General features: G+C 60.7%; 1 protein-coding gene across 1 annotated transcript in view; it reads left to right on the forward strand.

Annotated features, from left to right (window-relative positions):
* The window catches only part of DAGLA (diacylglycerol lipase alpha), a 58,255-nt gene extending 39,920 nt beyond the window's left edge, over window positions 1-18,335 (forward strand). Inside the window, exons 8-21 of the mRNA XM_052661853.1 lie at window positions 263-397; window positions 944-1,021; window positions 2,815-2,939; window positions 8,967-9,120; window positions 9,640-9,723; window positions 9,834-9,911; window positions 10,394-10,474; window positions 11,477-11,619; window positions 12,175-12,243; window positions 12,588-12,660; window positions 13,858-14,054; window positions 14,771-14,900; window positions 15,427-15,614; window positions 17,204-18,335. Coding sequence (XP_052517813.1) covers window positions 263-397; window positions 944-1,021; window positions 2,815-2,939; window positions 8,967-9,120; window positions 9,640-9,723; window positions 9,834-9,911; window positions 10,394-10,474; window positions 11,477-11,619; window positions 12,175-12,243; window positions 12,588-12,660; window positions 13,858-14,054; window positions 14,771-14,900; window positions 15,427-15,614; window positions 17,204-18,158 — 2,490 coding nt within the window. The 3' untranslated portion in view covers window positions 18,159-18,335. The remainder of the gene's footprint in view (window positions 1-262; window positions 398-943; window positions 1,022-2,814; window positions 2,940-8,966; window positions 9,121-9,639; window positions 9,724-9,833; window positions 9,912-10,393; window positions 10,475-11,476; window positions 11,620-12,174; window positions 12,244-12,587; window positions 12,661-13,857; window positions 14,055-14,770; window positions 14,901-15,426; window positions 15,615-17,203) is intronic.
* The last annotated feature ends 234 nt before the right edge of the window (window positions 18,336-18,569 follow it).

Consider the following 18,569-nt stretch of genomic DNA (forward strand, 5'->3'; position numbering starts at 1 on the left):
TGCTGGAGGGAAGGGCGGAAGGAGAAACAGGCCGGGCCTGCAGGCCTTGGTTCCTAGTCCTGGAGCAGGAAATGGTTCAGGGGCATCAGGCCAGTGCCTGAGTGCCAAAGGAGTGCCAAGGACGGGGAGGGGGGGTGGGGAGGCGGGGAGTGGGGCCGGAGAAGGGTCCCTGCGGATGCCCATCCCCGGACATTCACGCCCGGCCTCTGTCCTCTCTCCTGCTCCCTGCCACCGCCCCCCGCCGCCTCCCCGGACCATGTAGGACGCCTACTCGGAAATCGCCTACCTCTTTGCCGAGTTTTTCCGAGACCTGGACATTGTGCCGTCGGACATCATCGCCGGCCTGGTGCTGCTCCGGCAGCGGCAGCGGGCCAAGCGCAATGCCGTGCTAGATGAGGTGAGCCCACACGCGGGTCACATCCCCACTCTGCCCTCCACCGAGGCTGTCCCTGCCACCCCCGGGTTCCACGCTCCCCTCCCTGCCCCAGCTCACCCTCAGCTAGCCGCCCAGGGTCTCTGCTCGAGCTGCTTCCCTCTGCAGGGCCTAGAGGCTGTCTCCACCCATCTACCGTCTAAGCACAGGGGCCCCATGACCCACCCAGCTCTGTGCTCTGGCTTCTGCACTTGCCTCATCACCCGCCCCCCTGCAACTCGCCAGTCCTAGCTGGGGTCTCCCAGCATCTCGTATAAAATATGTTTTCTCCTGGCCTGGGCTGGCTCCCTCCCCCCGCATGGATGCTTTGGGTGGAAGGGAAGCAACTGGAAATATGAGGAGACCTTGGATTTGGAAAGCGGGCCGGGTCGTGGAAGAGCTAGAAACCACACACCCCTTTGGGGTCTCAGGGCCTTGGGGGGCAGACAGAGTGCAGAGCCCGGGCCCGGACCCCTTTCTCGGCCGTGTGGCTGCGCCCGGGGTAGCCACCTTCACGTGCTTGTCTTCCAGGCCAACAACGACATCCTGGCCTTCCTGTCTGGCATGCCGGTGACCCGAAACACCAAGTACCTCGACCTCAAAAGCTCGGTGAGTCAGGACCACCCGCAGCACGCGCCGGGTCCCTCTCTCCCTCTGCTGGGCTCACCCGAGCAGACCGCCTGCCAGCGGCCCCTGAGGCACCGGCTGCACCTGCTCCGCTGTGGGTCTCGCCTCAGCTCTCCAAGCAGCCCCCTTCCTCCCAAACACCCTCTGACCTGCCCCCCTGCACATTGCTCTGGTTCTACAGGCAAACCCCTTGAATCGGCTCCACTGAGCTCAGAATGTTTGGCCCTGGCCTCCTGAGATTGTCAACTACTTCCAGGGGCTGAGCTGCGGTTATTCTTGCCACGGTTGTTATTGTTATGAAAGGCAGCAAGACATAGCACTTGGTTTCCAAGGGTTTTTTTTTTTTTTTTTTTGAGTAGCAGGAGCTCTTCTTAAGTGCCTTTAGTAGAAAATCTGGCGTAGTGTGTCCCAGTGAAGGAGGCGCTGGTCCTAGGCTAGGGGAGCCCCTCACCCAGGGCGGGAACTGCAGCCAGACAGCAAACGGATTTAATCTGTGGCTCCGCACCGGGGGCTGTGACCTTGAGCGAGTCCCTGACCCCACTGAGCCTATTCCTGCAGCGGAAGCGGTGCTGGGCCTGCCTTCCACCCAGAGCCCTGGTGGGGAGGGGATGAGTGAACACCGGTGCCCGTCAGGACAGAGTAAGAAAGGATTCGGCCTTCGCATCTGACTCCCCTGGAAACGCCGGTTCTCCATCGCGCCACCATCCCCCACCCCACGGCCCCACCCCGCTCTACAAAGCGGGCGGGTATTTCCATGCGTTCTCCAAACAGCCCATCCGTAGCAGGCCCCCTGGGTGCCGGTCCCCGCCTCCCTCGGGGATGTCCTCCCGGCCCGCTCTCCCCTGCGGAGGGGCAGGGCGGGGGTGGGGCCGCCGAGCCCCCAGGTGCCAGAGCCCCGCCCTCCGGCGCGAGCCAGAGGTTAATTACCCCCTGCGCCTTCCTGAAGAGCAGACGAGCGGCCGGGACGGTTCCACCCCTCTGGGCCCCGATTAAGGTGCTGCTTATTTCACTTCACGAGATGACTAATCACCGTCTTTAACTTTTACAAGGTGACTAATTCCCTCTAAGTGCAGGAGTCCCCCAGCGCCTGGGGCGCCCGGGACTGGGGAGAAGAGGCTTCGCTGGGACACGTGTGCCTCCCGCCTGCCTCCCTGGCCAGTCTAGCTGATAACAGCAGCCACCGGCCTCAGACACCGGCTTTCAAACCGGCGCCTTTCTCAGAACCATCCCGACTGCCCCAGACGCCCTTGAGTCAAGCCAGGGTCTCCCTGAGTGCGGAGCAGGGCGGGGGGGATTGGTCTGGCCCCCAGCGTGTCTGCATCTCCAGGGCCCGCCCTGCTGTTCCTGGCCTGGGCATCCTGCTCCGAGGGGAGGGTCCAGGCCTCTCGGGGGGGTCAGTTGCCCTTCCCCGGGCCTGATGGCCGAGGCGGTGATTGTGTCTCTCACCTCTCCCTCTCTTCCCTTCTTGGGAAACCTGCAAGGAAATCGATCCAGTGCTCTGAGTGTTTTTCTGTCCCCAGACCATTAATTCTGAGATTGGAGCAACAGGACAGGTCTCGGGAGGTTTCGTGCCCTGGTTGCTTGCAGTTAATTAGGGAAATGCAATTATCATCTGGAGGCGTGTTCCCTCCTCCAGCGGGGTGGGGGTGGCGTGGTCTGCAGCCTGTGGGGAGGGCAGCTCCCGCCTCCATTGCCTCCACGGAGGGGAGCCCGTGGGTGCCGAGGCTACAGCGGGAAGGGCAGGAGGTGACCCTCCTCTGCCTCTGCACTTCCAGCACGAGATGCTCCGCTATAAGGAGGTCTGCTATTACATGCTCTTCGCCCTGGCTGCCTACGGCTGGCCCATGTACCTGATGCGGAAACCTGCCTGCGGCCTCTGCCAGCTGGCCCGGTCCTGCTCGTGAGTACCCCAGCCCTTCCCGGATCCCCGCCTGCCCTTGGCGAGTGCAGAAGGGCTGAGGTCACCGTGCCGGGCTAGCCCATGGTGGGGCGGGGTCTCCCGAAACGACTGGGCCTGCCCCCTGCCCCCGTGCCCCCTGCAGCCCACGCTGCTGCTCTTCTGCACCATCTCTGGGCCGGGGCCTTTCTGCTTCTGTGTTATCCTGGCTGGGGTTTTGGAAGCACACTTTGTGGGTTTGAACCCATACTTTGTCACTTTCAGAGTCAGGCAAGTCAGCATACCTCTGCAAGCCTCAGTCTCCTTATCTGTGAAATGGGGATGGTAACACATACCTCCCGGAGCTGCTCTCATCTCCCTCCACACCCCTCTCGACCGCTCCCCTCTGCCAACTTCCTCCCTTCCCCCAACTCCCCTCCTGTGCTCTGCCTTTCTGCAAGAAAGGCCTTTCTGGATAGAGACCCAATCCAAAGAAGCCTCTGGAAAGGCAGCAAGAAGGCCTTTTGTGAACGGCTCCAATGCTGTTCACAAGGAGCTGGCAAGACCTCAGCTGGATGCCGCCCTTGGCCAACTTCGGGGGCGGGGTGGTGGGGGGCGGCCGGGGTGGACTCTGCCTTCCTAAGTGTGCCAGAGGAGGGCTCGGCTCCATGAGGGCCCCTCCCCTTCTCTGGCATCTCCACCTTCTGCCCAAGCCTGGCAGAAGGAGGATGGTTGCCCGGGTTCCTTCTTTCAGACAGGCTGGCATGTTGGGCGGGCAGCTTCTGTCCACCACACGCCTGCCCTTGGGGCCCACAGCAGCCACTCCCTCCTTCAGTGTCCTTTCCCCAGAAAGCCAGGGGGCTCTTTGGGTTGTTGTCACCATCCCCCAGTGACTGATAGAGCCAACCAGGGCACCCCACGCCCCTCCCTGTCTCTGCCAACCCACAAACAGCATCCTTGGAGCCCCTGAGGCCACTGAGAGGTCCTGAGGGGTCCTGAGACCTGGGATCCCCCAGCCCTGCTCCACTACTCACTGGCAGGGCAGGGACGTCATTTGCACAAGCAGGCCTCTCCTGCCAGTAGGATCTTTCAGAAGCCGGGACGGGGGGGTGGTGTCCCTGGTGGTCTGGGCGTCTAAGGGCCTCTGCCAACAGGGGCAAGGCTGCATTCATATCAGTTTCTCAGAGCTGCCAGAAGAGGCAGCAGAAAGACCTCAGACCCGGGAATGCCCAGCTGGGTCCCTGCTGAGAAGAGCCGGCTGCTGGAAGGCAGAGAAGAGGCGGGCCTGAAGTCTCAGCCTACAGCCCAGAGGGTCAGGCTACCTTCTCCGAGCCCAGCCTGTCCGCAGCAGCCCAGGTTCCCAGCATGGGCTAGATGAAGGACTGCCCACCTGCCTCAGGCCCAGGCCTGTCACCTGGAGTGGTTTTCCCATCCCATGCAGAGCATGGCAAGCCAGGCCTGCCTATGCCCCCCCCCCCCCCCCGCAACCCTGGGGACACCCCCATTGAGCCCCAGCCCTGCCCTGGACATGTGGTTGGTCTCCTGTGGGCAGGAGAGGCCCTGACAAAGGCCAAGCACGTGCTCAGGGCTCCCATGGCCTCTGAGCCCCTCAGCACCCAGCCTCCTCTAGGTGGGAGTGCTGGCCTCAAAGGTGCCATGGGCCCTTCCCTCCCAGGCTGCTGGCCCTGCCGCTCTCGTGGTTCCCCAAGCCCCCAGGTCACTGACTCAGGGGCTGTCCTCTCCCTGGTGGCTGCTGTGTGCCAGGCTCTTTCTGCATCTTGGGCCTCTAATCTCACCCCAGCCTTGTGAAGTAGCTATCGGCACCTGCCGCCCAGGCCGTTGCAGTCAGGAAGGGCCACCAGAGCAAGGGTTCCAGCCTGGGTCTCTGTCTCCCAGGCCATGCTGGCAGTCACCTGCTCAGTGCTGGAGGGCCAGGCTGAGGCTGGAGAGCGGAGATAGATGCCTGAAAATGAGAGCCTGGCCCACAAACCCAGAGCTGTGTCCACTTGGACCAGCAGTGGCAGGGGAGAGGGGAGGGGTCTCCCGGAGTAAATGGAGGTGGTTGCCCACCCCAGGCCCTCTCACTTCCAAGACATGGCTTGACCCTGGGTTTTCCCATTGAGGCTTCTTTCCGTTGGGAGGTCTGCATCAGTCCCTCAGGGGCTGCTGCGGTGAAGACAGACCTCTCCGCGTCACCTAAATTTAGGATTCTTAGTAAAATCTTAGCCATCAGATCAGGAAAGCAGATGGTGGCTGCAGCCATGAAATCAAAAACGCTTGCTTCTTGGAAGAAAAGCTATGACAAACCTAGACAGCATATTAAAAAGTAGAGACATTACTTTGCCAACAAAGGTCTGTCTAGTCAAAGCTATGGTTTTTCCAGTAGTCATGTATGGATGTGAGCGTTGGACCATAAAAAAGGCTGAGCGCTGAAGAATTGATGCTTTTGAACTGTGGTGTTGGAGAAGACTCTTGAGAGTGCCTTGGACTGCAAGGAGATCAAACCAGTCAATCCTAAAGGAAATCAACCCTGACTATTCAGTGGAAGGACTGATGCTGAAGCTCCAATACTTTGGCCACCTGATACAAAGAACCAACTCATTAGAGAAGACCTTGATGCTGGGCAGGATTGAAGGCAGGAGGAGAAGTGGACGACAGAGGATGAGATGGTTGGATGGCATGACCAACTTGATGGACATGAGTTTGAGCAAGCTCCAGCAGATGGTGAAGGACAGGGAAGCCTGGCGTGCTGCAGTCCATGGGGTCGCAAAGAGTCAGACACAAGTGAGCGACTGAACGGCAACAGCAAAGCAGGCGGATTTGGGTCACATGCTTTCTGGGTCCCTGAACCCCATATATTGGGCGCTCGCTCCCTCTAGTGGCCCAAGGAGTAACTGCACCCAGGCTGGGTGCCCCAGCTCAGCAGCTCACCCATTCATTTTTGGGGAGATCAGTCCTAGATGTTCCTTGGAAGGAATGATGCTAAAGCTGAAACTCCAGTACTTTGGCCACCTCATGTGAAGAGTTGACTCATTAGAAAAGACTCTGATGCTGGGAGGGATTGGGGGCAGGAGGAGAAGGGGATGACCGAGGATGAGATGGCTGGATGGCATCACCGACTCGTTGGACATGAGTCTGAGTGAACTCCGGGAGCTGGTGATGGACAGGGAGGCCTGGCGTGCTGCATTTCATGGGGTCGCAAAGAGTCAGACACGACTGAGCGACTGAACTGAACTGTGTTGTGGGCAATGCCAAAGAGTGTTCAAACTACCCCACTATTGCACTTATTTCACATGCTAGCAAGGTAATGCTCAAAATCATTCAAACTAGGCTTCACCACTGTGTAAAGTGAGAAATTCCAGATGTACAAGCTGGATTTAGAAAGGGCAGAGGAACCAGAGATCAAATTGCCAACATCTTCTGGATCATAGAAAAAGCAAGAGAATTCCAAAAAAATCTACTTCTGCTTCATTGACTACACTAAGGCCTATGATTATGTGGATCACAACAAACTGTGGAAAATTCTTCAAGAGATGGGAATACCAGACCACCTTACCTGCCTCCTAAGAAACCTTTATGCAGGTCAAGAAGCAACAGTTAGAACTGGACATCGAATAATGGACTGGTTCCAGATTGGGAAAGGAGTATGTCAAGGGTGTATATTGTCACCCTGTTTATTTAACTTATAGGCTGAGTACATCGTGAGAAATGTCAGGCTGGATGAAGTGCAAGCTGGAATCAAGACTGCCGGGAGAAATATCAGTAACCTCAGATATGCAGATGATACCACCGTTATGGCAGAAAGCAAAGAGCCTGTTGATGAAGGTTAAAGAGGAGGGTGGAAAAGTTGGCTTAAAACTCAACATTCAAAAAACTAAGATCATGGCATCTGGTTCCATCACTTCATGGCAAATAGATGGGGGAAAAATGGAAATAGTGACGGACTTTATTTTCTTCGGCTCCAAAATCACTACGGACTGTGACTGCAGCCATGAAATTAAAAGGCACTTGCTCCTTAGGAAAAAAGGTATACAAACCTAGACAAAGTAGTACAAAGCAGAGATATCACTTTGCCAACAAAGGTCCATAGCTTTGACTATGATTTTCCCAGTGGTCATCTATGGATGTGAGAGTTTGACCATAAAGAAGGCTGAGTGCTGAAGAACTGATGCTTTTGAACTGTGGTGTTAGAGAAGACTCTTGAGAGTCCCATGGACTGCAAGGAGATCAAACCAGTCACTCCTAAAGGAAATCAGTTCTGTATATTCATTGGAAGGACTGCTGCTAAAGCTGAAGCTCCAATACTTTGGCCACCTGGTGCGAAGCGCCGACTCATTGGAAAACACTCTGATGCTGGGAAAGACTGAGGAGGGTGGCAGGAGAAAGGGGCAACAGAGGATGAGATGGTTGGATGGTATCATCGACTCAATGGACGTGAGTTTGAGCAAACTCCGAGAGATTGTGAAGGACAGGGAATCCTGGCGTGCTATAGTTCATGGGCTCGAAAAGAGTCAGACACGACTGAACGACTGAGCAACAACTGTGTTTTTGGTGCTGGGGAGGCACAGACAAGGAAATGCAGTGCTTTGGAGCATAGGAGTATTTTGGAGAAAAATTGAGCTGACTGTGTGGTCAAACTGGGGAACACTGGGCAGGGGCTAGCTGTCATATGAGGTGGCCCCAAGAGGATCTCACAGCAGTATAAACTGCACAGAGGCCTCAAGAAGCGAGGGGTCTGACCACACAGTATCCAGGAGGAGAATGTTCCAGGTTGAGGGAACAGCAGTGCAGAGATGCTGAGGCAGGAATGTATCTCCAGTGCATCCAAGAGGAATGGGAGGCAACAGGCCAGAGAACGGAGCCAGATGGAGCTGGGCCCTTGGTGCTTGCTTGGACTCTGGCGTTTATACTGGGCAGGAAGGGCAGCATTGGAAGGTGTTGAGTGCAGTGATGTAGCTCATCTTATATCTTAAAAAAAAAAAAAAATTTCTTTTATTTATTTATTTTTGGCTGCGCTGGGTTTTAGTTGCTGTAGCTGTGGAGCGTGGGGGCTGCTCTTCCTTGCCGTATGCAGGCTTCTCACTGAAGTGGCTTTTCTTGTTGCAGAGGGTGGGCTTGATAGTTGCAGTTCCCAGGCTCTACAGCACAGGCTCAATAGTTGCGGCTCATGGGCTTAGTTGGTCCTACGCACGTAGGATCTTCCCAGACGAGGGATCGAACCCATGTCTCCTGCATTGGCAGGCAGACTCGTTACCACTGAGCCACCAGGGATGCCGCCTCATTTTTTATCATGAAAGGTCACTGGCTGAGAACGTAAGGGGTGGCTGTGAGTGAGGAGGACCAGTCGGGAGCCCCTGTGACATTCTGAGGCAGGGAGGCAGGGATAAGGTGGCTTGGAGCAGGGCGGGGGGATGGGGGCAAGAAACGGAAAGCATTTGGCATCTGGATGTGAATTTGAAGGCACAGCTGATGGATGTGCTGACCGATGATACGGGATATGAGGTGGGTTGAGGACCCGCTGGCTCTAAGCGTGCGCTGAACGCCCAGGGGTGGGTGTGGGGGACTGTTGAAGCACAGGGGGCTAGGCCCTTGGGATCTGGGGCTGAGGGAACTGCAATCCTGGGGGACATCTGGGAGGAGGGTTTTCATAGGCGGATGAATGCAAGCAGTTCTGGGGGGCTCTTTGGCACTCAGGTGGTATTTAAAGCCCAAGAGCGGGTGAGGCCCTGGGAGCTCGTGTCATTAGAAAGAAGAGGAGGTCCAGGGCTGTCCTCTGGTCTCAGTGAGAAGACACGGATGAGGAAAAGCAGCCCAGGAGAGGGGTGCCTCCCGCCGAATGGAGAGAGTAAAAGGGGGCAGGAGAGACCCCCTGGGTCACGTGTTGTCAAGAGGCCGAATAAGGCGAGGACTGGGGAACGGGCTGGAGAGCTTTGCAAGGGAGGCTCTCAGAGAGGGCGTGGGGCTGGCTGCAAGAACAGGTTCCCGAGAGGATGGGGGGGGACCGTGGCTCCATCGGGGTCCTGGGCTCTGAGCCCTCTGCCACCCGCCCAGGTGCTGCTTGTGCCCTGCCCGGCCCCGGTTCGCCCCCGGAGTCACCATCGAGGAAGACAACTGCTGCGGCTGCAATGCCATCGCCATTCGACGCCACTTCCTGGATGAGAACATGACCGCGGTGGACATCGTCTACACCTCCTGCCATGACGCGGTGAGGGTCCAGGCAGGCTGGTCCACAGCCTGGGTCCTGCACAGGCTGCAGGGGGCAGGCGGGGCTGCCCGCGGTGGCAGGAGCCCTTGGCCTGGCTGGCATCGCTCCCCTAGGTGGGCAAACCAGAGCTGGGCCATCACCTTCTCCCCACATCCTGGCCTGTGCCCACTCTGCAGCTAGGAAGTGGACCCCAGCCCTGCACCTGCTGTTGGGGCTTCCTGGCTCCAGCCTTTGGGGGAAGGAATTGAGGGACGTGGAGAGGCACTGGGGAGGGGAGAGGGCAGCCTCTCGGACCAGGCAGGCAGGACCTAGTGCTCAGGGCGCCCGAGTCAGCGGAGTTGGGAGGGCAGGGCAGGCTGGGTGCTGGGCTGGGAGGGACCTACTGTGACCCTTGCAAGCCTCGGGCTCAGGGGCCAGTGGAGCCAGAGTCTCGGGCCCGAAGGAGATCTGCTCCCGTCACTTCCCCGCATCCGGCCCCAGTACAGGGGCCCCTGCGGCTCACGCGCTGCCCTCTGCCAGGTCTATGAAACCCCCTTCTACGTGGCGGTGGACCACGACAAGAAGAAGGTGGTGATCAGTATCCGGGGAACCCTGTCCCCCAAGGTACGCCGCCCAGGGACCCCGCCCGACCCCGGGCCCCCTCACAGCCCCTGGGGGCGCCCACCTCCTTCTCCGTTCTCAGTCCCACGCCTCACCGTCCTCCCTGCCCCCAGGACGCCCTGACAGACCTGACTGGCGACGCCGAGCGCCTCCCCGTGGAGGGCCACCACGGCACCTGGCTGGGACACAAGGTACCCCCACCTGCTCTCGTGGGCCCCCACGTTTCTCCTCTCTGCTGCCAGCAGGCAGGCCTGGCCCGTGGTTGGGGCAGGGCCTCCTCCGGAGTCGCTCCTCTCACCGAGAGAGACGGTCAGAGTGGTGTGGATCAGTCTGGAACATCCACTGCCCCCCACCTGCCAGGACCCCCAAGCCCTGCACAGCCCAGACCCTGTCCCACAAGAGAGAGCTCAAGGAGGCAACAGAGAAGGGATCTCACTGGTTCCTCTTAGACCCACAATCCCTCTGAGCCTCAGTTTTCCCACCTGTGAAATGGAAATGATGTGATCAAGTGTCCACCGGCACCCCCAGCCCCCCGCCAGGTTGTCCTGAGGACCCAAGGGGGACGTGAGCGGGACAGGGTTGCTGAGCTTCCCATCACTGGTCTCACTGGTCCCTGATGGGCCCTCATGCCTCCCCATGATAGTGACACCCACCTCTGTTCCTCCTCAACCAGGGGATGGTCCTCTCGGCCGAGTACATCAAGAAGAAGCTGGAGCAGGAGATGGTTCTGTCCCAGGCCTTTGGGCGAGACCTGGTAAGGGGTTCTTCATGCCGCAAGCCCTCCCACGAGGCGACAGGCCGGGGACAGAATGGGTGAATGATGGCGCCCTCCCCACCCCACCCCCACAAGCCGGACTCGGACACTCCTTCCATCCCAGCCCCCCAGCCCTCTCCTCGCTGCTCAGTCCTTCCCACCCTCTCTGGCCCTTTCTTCTTTGGTACCAGCTCCTCTTGGACACCTCTGCTCAGCCCCACCCGCGTTATGGTGCCGGGCACCCGAGGCACAAAGATGGCTCAGGTCCTGGGCTTCTGAGATGCTGAGCAGAAAGAACACAGAATGTGATTGCAGAGCAGATAGAAGGGGCACTGCTGTGGCTGGGTTGATCTGAGCCCTGCCCACTGCCCACCCTTCCCTGTGCAGGCAGGCAGCTCCTGAGGGGCTCCCAATTGCCCTTCCCAAAGCCAAGCCGTCCCTGGGCTCAGGAGACCTGGTCCAGCTGTTGGGGCCCAGGGATGGGAGCAGGTGACCACATGGTCGTAATAGAGCGTAATCACTCATACAAAGGTCTGTCCCGGGTGCAGGCTTCCCTGGTGGCTCAGTCGTAAAGGATCCACCTGCCCATGCAGGAGACCCAGGTTCAATCCCTGGGTCAGGAAGATCCCCTGGAGAAGGAAATGGCTACCCACTCCAGTATTCTTGCCTAGGAAACCCCATGGATAGCGGAGCCTGGGGGGCTACAGTCCATGGGGTCTCAAAGAGTCAGACACAACTTAACTGACTGAACAATAGCAACAGTCCCAGGTACAGACACAATGTCTTGCAGAAGGCTTCTCCTCTGTGCAAGGTTTTGAAGGATGAGTAAGAGTTTGTTAAATAGTCTCTCTAAGAAGTTGCTCCATGGGCGTCTAGCTTGGCTCTTCCTGTGCCCAGCACAGCACAGACGTGATCCCAGGCCTCTGGGGAGCGCCCTCTGCCTCCCTGGGGTCAGCCTGGCAGCAGCAGGGTGGGGCGCTCAGGGCTGCTCTCCGCCCCCAGGGCCGCGGAACCAAACACTATGGCCTGATTGTGGTGGGCCACTCCCTGGGTGCAGGCACCGCCGCCATCCTCTCCTTCCTCCTGAGACCCCAGTACCCAACCCTCAAGTGCTTTGCCTACTCCCCCCCAGGGGGTCTGCTGAGGTAAGCGGTCCAGGGGGCGCTTGGCTGGGGCTGGTGGGGCCAAGGGTGGGCGGTGGGGGGAGCTGGCTTGGGCCGGGGGCTGCCCTGGGCAGGCTGGTATCTGGTCATGGGGAACCTGGGGATGGCCTGCAGCGTGGAAGCAGGCGCTCTGTCAAATGCCAGGCCCACAGTGGGATCCAGCTCCAGCAGCGCCTTGCTGACAGGGTAGGCGGGGCAGGGACCCCAGCCCTACTCCCCACAGGGATCTTATTTTTTTTTTAATTTCTTTATTTGGCTGTGCCAGGTCTTAGCTGTGGCACTGGAGGTCTTTGTGCTTCCTTGTGGCCTGCGAGGTCTTTTTAGTTGCCGCATGTGGGATCTGGTTTCCTGACCAGGGATTGAACCTAGGCCCCCTGCCTTGGGAGCATGGAGCCCTAGCCACTGGACCACCAGGGAAGTCTCCCCCCAGAGGGTCTCGAGTCAAGAAACTGGCTCCAGGAGTGCTGGAGCAGAGCCCCCCCAGGAAACACACTTCGCCCCTCCCCTGCCTTACCCCCCCGTTGGCTTCCCTTGCAGCGAGGATGCCATGGAGTACTCCAAGGAATTTGTGACGGCTGTGGTTCTGGGCAAAGACCTTGTTCCCAGGCAAGTTGGTCCCTCTCTCCCCCGGCCTGCTCTGGGCTGTCCTCCCCCTCAGGCCCTCACCCAGGTGGCCCGTCTTTCTCATTGAGATTCCCACCTCCTCGAGGGACCCCAGAACCCCCGCCACTCGTGTCCAGGGTGAGAGGACAAGGTGGGCCCGGCCTGCTCCGCCCCCCTTCCTGGCCTCACTTCCTGACTGGGCCCTGCTGAGCTGCAGGCCCTCCTCCACCTGCCCCGTGACCCTGATGGACCAGTCTCCTTGTTCCTGGGGCTCCAGCTGCCCCTCACCCCCACCTCCCCATCCCTGGCCAGCCCCGGCTGACGTTCTGTCTTGCTCCCTCCCCCAGGATCGGCCTTTCCCAGCTGGAAGGCTTCCGCAGACAGCTCCTGGATGTCCTGCAGCGAAGCACCAAACCCAAAGTGAGCTCGTCCCCTCTCTCCCGCCTGGGCACCCAGGGCTCTAGTCTCCCTGACCTCCTGCTGGCCACCCACCCCTCAGCACAAAGCACACGAGGCCCCCGCTGCAGGAGGCCCGACTGGGGTGTGATTGGTGTCTCGGGGACCTCAGGCTCATAGACTCTCAGCATCTCTGTGCTCCCCCTAGCTGCCCCCTGCCTGTCCTTGTGCAGATGGGGAAACTGAGCCCCACAGTGGGCAAGGGGCTCGCTTTTGCTCACACAGCCAGTTGTAACACAGTCAGGACTGGAGCTGAGGACTCCTGAGTCCTGGCCCCTGGGCCCAGAGCCACCTGCAGTCAGGCCAAAGCCGTCCCAAGGTTCAGTGGTCCCGTGTGACTGGAAGTCCTCCTCCAAAGCCCACCGCAATCCCCCAGGCTCAGGGAGGCTGGAGTTCACCTGCAGAGGGGACCTGGGGGCAGTGGGTTCTGCTTTTGCCTGCAGCTGAGAGGAGACGGCCAGCCCTTCCTAACCCCCCCTCAGGCCCGTGTAGGGCAGGACACTGGGGGCTTCTCCTGTAGCAAGCTGGCATTCAATGTACTAAGCCAAAGGTGGGCAGGCTGCGGCCAGGCACGCCAAGGCAGGAAGGGCTTCTGTGCCCCCAGGCCGGCCCTCGCTCCACTCACTCTCTCAGCCCAGGTGGGACCATTCCCAGCCTTGGTGCCCAGGACCGTCTGGCAGGCAGGGCGCTGGGCCAGGTACCAGCTGCTAGGGTGGGCAGGCAGCAGAGCTTTAGGAGGAGCCTGCTTCCAGGATGTGGAGCTGCCCCTCCCAGGCACTCGTCTGGCTCAGGAGGCAGTGGGGGGGGACCTGACGCTGACCTGGCCAAGCGGGTGCAGCTGGCCTGAGCTTTAGGGTCTGTTCTGCCTCTGACTTACAGCCTAGAGCAAGTCCCTTTTCTTCGCTGGGCCTGTTTCCCGTCGCTCCACAATGGGTTGCTTGGCCTTGCAGACCCAAAATTCAGCCATCCCACCCCAGCTGTCCCTGGCACCTTTTGGCCATCGTGGCCACCAAGCACTCCAGCCCCTGCCTCTTCAGTGGGTGCTGCCCTTCCCTTGCCCCCTCCCAGCTCCCCCATCACCTGTAAACCCTCCTTCTGAGCACTTCCCCAGCTGGCTGGCGCTGCTCAGCCCTGACCCCAGCCCTCCCCTTGTCCCCACAGTGGCGAATCATTGTGGGGGCCACCAAATGCATCCCCAAGTCAGAACTGCCCGAGGAGGTGGAGGTGACCACCCTGGCCAGCACGCGGCTCTGGACTCACCCCAGTGACTTGACCATCGCCCTGTCAGCCAGCACTCCCCTCTACCCCCCCGGCCGCATCATCCACGTGGTCCACAACCACCCAGCGGAGCAGTGCTGGTAGGTGGTGCCTGGGACCCAGGCCACTGGGAGGTGGCAGTGGCCGGGGCAGGGGGCAGGGGATGGGCCGACCTTCATTCGGTCACCAAGGCTGGGCAGTTACGGCCCAGGGCCCCCACCATGGGGCTGCCCCAGCCTTGGGCCTGGGACATGGAATGACTGGCCAGGCCATGCCCCCAGCGTCAGCTCTTCCCTGGTGTTCCCCCAGGACAGCTCTCCCCACTTGCGTCCATTTAAAAGCAAATGCCCTGGAGGGTCACCCTAAGGCCCTGGCTGGCCCACACCTCAGCTGTCAGCTGGCATCACTGCTGGGATCAGCTGGCAGTCAGTCAGCTGGTGGGGGCAGGAGAGAGAAGAGGAAGGGGGGCATCAGAGAGATTTCTCCCACCTCGCTCCCAACTCTGCTCTATCAGAGGGTTGGGCTATGAGCTGGGACCCTGCCCCAGGGGTGGAGCAGGAATGGCCGAGACCACAACTGATCAAAGACTCTGTGAGGGTCAGGACTGAGGCCCCAGGTCAGCCTCTCTGGCTCCGTTTGGCAAAGACGTTCCTGGCGCGGGTGGGGAGCGAGGAGCCCAGGGACACAGCCTGGCTGGCCCGGCCAAACAAGGGGTCTCCAAATTCACCCAGGGCCGAGAGCAGGGCCAGGGGCCTGGGGGCCAAGGCCAGGCTGCCGCCCACGCCCCTGGCTTCCCTCTGGCCCCTGTACCCCTCAGCTGCTGTGAGCAGGAGGAGCCCACATACTTCGCCATCTGGGGCGACAACAAGGCCTTCAACGAGGTGATCATCTCGCCGGCCATGCTGCACGAGCACCTCCCCTACGTGGTCATGGAGGGGCTCAACAAGGTGAGCTGCCGCCCACCCCCACCCCCCGCTGGCCGGGCCGTCCCCGCATCACACACAAGGGGGTGGCAACACTCAGAAGTGTGCACTCCCTGGACACCCAGTGGGCCAGGGAGCCCCTTCGTGTCCTGGCCCCCACACCCAGCTCTGTCTACACCACCGTGTGGTCCTGAGGTGGAAGGGTCTAGAAGATGCGTGAGGACCTGTCCCTGAAGCAGGCTGGGCTCAGAAACCCCAAAGCCACCTGGCGCTGGGCGGATACACAGCCAAGCAGGGGCCGCCTTGGCCATCTCCCAGCCATGGAACGGCCGACCGCAGGGAGGCTCCAATCTGGCCCATGTGTGGGGCGAGGCTCCATCACAGGGCCCGTCTCTGGCCTTCCTGGAGGAGCAGGGACCTGGTAGGAAGGAGAGTGGGCCCAGCTGACCCCATGAAGGTCTGTTGGGCCTGAGAAGCCTGGCCTGCCACCCTGCGCCCACACATGATTGTCACGCCTCAGCCACTGTCCGCTTCCCCGTCCCATCCCCAGGTGCTGGAGAACTACAACAAGGGGAAGACCGCCCTGCTGTCCGCTGCGAAGGTCATGGTGAGCCCCACAGAGGTGGACCTGACCCCCGAGCTCATCTTCCAGCAGCAGCCGCTGCCCACGGGGCCACCCGTGCCTGCCGGCCTGGCCCTGGAGCTGCCCGCCGCAGACCGCCGAGACAGCAGCATCAGGTCAGCACTGTCCCCCAGCCCAGAGAGTGCGTGCAGGGGCCCCAAACGCGCCTTCAGAGCGTGAATGCTTGTGGACCTTCGTATACACACCCTGGGCCCTCGTATGTTCACACAGCTCTGTCCGTGTGCATAGGAAGGATTGCCCCCCTGTTTGGGGTCGCTCCTGCTCTGCCCTCCACTGCCCCTCAGCCTGCCACCACTGAAGCCCACATGGGCCAGTGGGTGTCTAGGGATGCATACACCCCTGGTCACAAACACAGATTCACTCATTAGCCGTTTAGACCCAAACAGGTGGACACCCATGCACCTACACAGAAACACACACATTTGTCGTTGTTCAGTCACTCAGTCGTGTCTGACTCTGTGACTCCCTGGACCGCAGCACGCCAGGCTTCCCTGTCCTTTACCATCTCCTGGAGCTTGCTCAACCTCATGTCCATTGAGTCAGTGATGCCATCCGACCATCTCATCTTCTGTCGTCCCCTTCTCCTCCTACCTTCAATCCTTCCCAGCATTAGGGTCTTTTTCAGTGAGGTGGCTCTTTGCATCATGTATTAAAGCTGCCATGTGCATATACTTGTGTTCACGGATAGTAGCTCTGAGTGTACAGAGCTGCATACAGACAGACTCACATATAGGACACATCAAGACAGCCAACACACTGCTGTGTACACACGGCTACACTTGCACAGGCAGCCATGCGTGTAAGTGAGGGATGCACTGTGCCCAGACCCAGCCACTCAGATACCTGGACCGGCTGACACGCGACTGCCTGGTATGCACGCTGCACACAGAAACAGAGGTGTGTGCACACACTCCGCTTTCATGCGCACTTTTTGGGAGCTCTGAGGCAGTAGCTCTTGAGGCGGGTGGGGCTCCTCTTTCCCCTCTGGGACCCTTCCTTCCCAGGTGGCAAATCTGGCCCCAAGGCTGTTGAGAAGGGTGCTGGCGGCTTCCCGGCCCTTGGTGGGCACACCTGGACATCTCTCCCTGCTGCTGAGTAGACGGGGGAGCCAGTGTCCGTGCAGCCACAGTAACCGCTGCCTCCCCATCCCTGGTCCTTCAGTCACTCCCTGCAGGCCGGTGTGTGGAGCCTGGGGCTCCGGGGCCCCATCCAGCAAAGGACTACACCCCCTGGGAAAGGTGGGAGGGACCCCAGGGTGAGGAAGGAAGTGACAGCAGCTCAGAAAGGACCCCCTCTAGGTGCTGGCCCGGAGCGTGCTGGACCCAGTGGATGCGGCTCTCAGCTGTGCCGCCTCCCTCCCTGCCTTCCCTCCTTCCCTCTCTCTCCTTCACCTCTGCCCCCAGGGACCTGGGGCAGCCAGTCTCTCTGGGCCTCCGTCTCCTGTCGGTACCGTGAGACGGGCACCAGTGCCCCCCCCACCACCGCTGCCCCGCTTGGCCCTGCATCAACCCTCCTGTCTTCTATCTTGGGGTCTCCTGAGCTGGTTTTAAAAATGAGGGTTCCCTGTCCCCAGACCATTTAACTACCTTCTCCTCCTCCCCTCCCCAAGTTCCCTCCAGCCAGAGGAGCTGGGGGTGGGTCTCCCCACCCCTCTGAGTCTCACCCTTCCCTGCCCCACCTGCAGGAGCAAGTCCCAGTCTGAGATGAGCCTGGAGGGCTTCTCGGAGGGGCGGCTGCTCTCTCCCGTGGCCGCGGCCTCGGCGGCCCGCCAGGACCCGGTGGAGCTGCTGCTGCTGTCTACCCAGGAGCGGCTGGCAGCCGAGCTGCAGGCGCGGCGGGCACCACTGGCCACCATGGAGAGTCTGTCGGACACGGAGTCTCTGTACAGCTTCGACTCGCGCCGCTCCTCCGGCTTCCGCAGCATCCGCGGCTCGCCTAGCCTCCATGCCGTGCTGGAGCGCGACGAGGGCCACCTCTTCTACATCGACCCGGCCATCCCCGAGGAGAACCCATCCCTGAGCTCGCGCACCGAGCTGCTGGCAGCCGACAGCCTGTCCAAACACTCGCAGGACACGCAGCCCCTGGAGGCTGCCCTGGGCAGCGGGGGCGTCACTCCCGAGCGGCCCCCCAGCGCCGCGGCCAACGAGGAGCCGGAGGAAGCGGGCGGAGGGGCAGCCCCCCGCAGTGGAGAGCTGGCGCTGCAGGAGGGGCGCCTGGGGGACTCGCCCAGCCCGCAGGTGCTGGAGTTTGCCGAGTTCATCGACAGCCTCTTCAACTTGGACAGCAAGAGCAGTTCCTTCCAGGACCTCTACTGCATGGTGGTGCCTGAGAGCCCCACCAGCGACTACGCCGAGGGCCCCAAGTCCCCCAGCCAGCAGGAGATCCTGCTCCGAGCCCAGTTCGAGCCCAATCTGGTGCCCAAGCCCCCACGGCTCTTCGCTGGCTCAGCCGACCCCTCCTCGGGCATCTCGCTGTCACCCTCCTTCCCACTCAGCTCCTCGGGCGAGCTCATGGACCTGACCCCCACAGGCCTCAGCAGCCAGGAGTGCCTGGCAGTGGACAAGGTCCGGACTTCTACCCCGGCTGGCCGCGGGGCCAGCCCCACCAAGCAGGACGACCTGGTCATCTCGGCACGCTAGCAGCACCCAGGAGTGGCTACCGACCGTGGCCTGGGCCAGAGCAGGTGGCTCCTTCAGGCTCCTGGTGGCTGCCCCTCGGGCCGGGCAGCTTTGGGGAGAGGCCGCTCCCGGGCCAGTGTCGCCTCAGGCGTTGAGCACTGCTGCTGAGCTGGGGGGTCCGCCTCCCTACCTCAGCTTAGGACCCCCCCGGAGCCAAGGCAGCTGGGATCTGGGCCCTCCAGATAGGGAATGACAGGGAGGGCCGTGGAGCAGGGAGGAGGCTGCAGGGACAGCCTGCCAAAGGGGGGCGGGGCAGGGCCATACTCTGCCCTCCCAGCCTGACTGCCCCCCAACAGGGGCATCCTGGCACCCCCTATTCCAGGACAGGCCGTGAGTATGCTGACTCCCCATCACTGCCCTCTGGCTGCTCTC

Source organism: Budorcas taxicolor, chromosome 25, assembly GCF_023091745.1.
Source record: "Budorcas taxicolor isolate Tak-1 chromosome 25, Takin1.1, whole genome shotgun sequence".
In the NCBI taxonomy this organism is placed as follows: Eukaryota; Metazoa; Chordata; class Mammalia; order Artiodactyla; family Bovidae; genus Budorcas; species Budorcas taxicolor.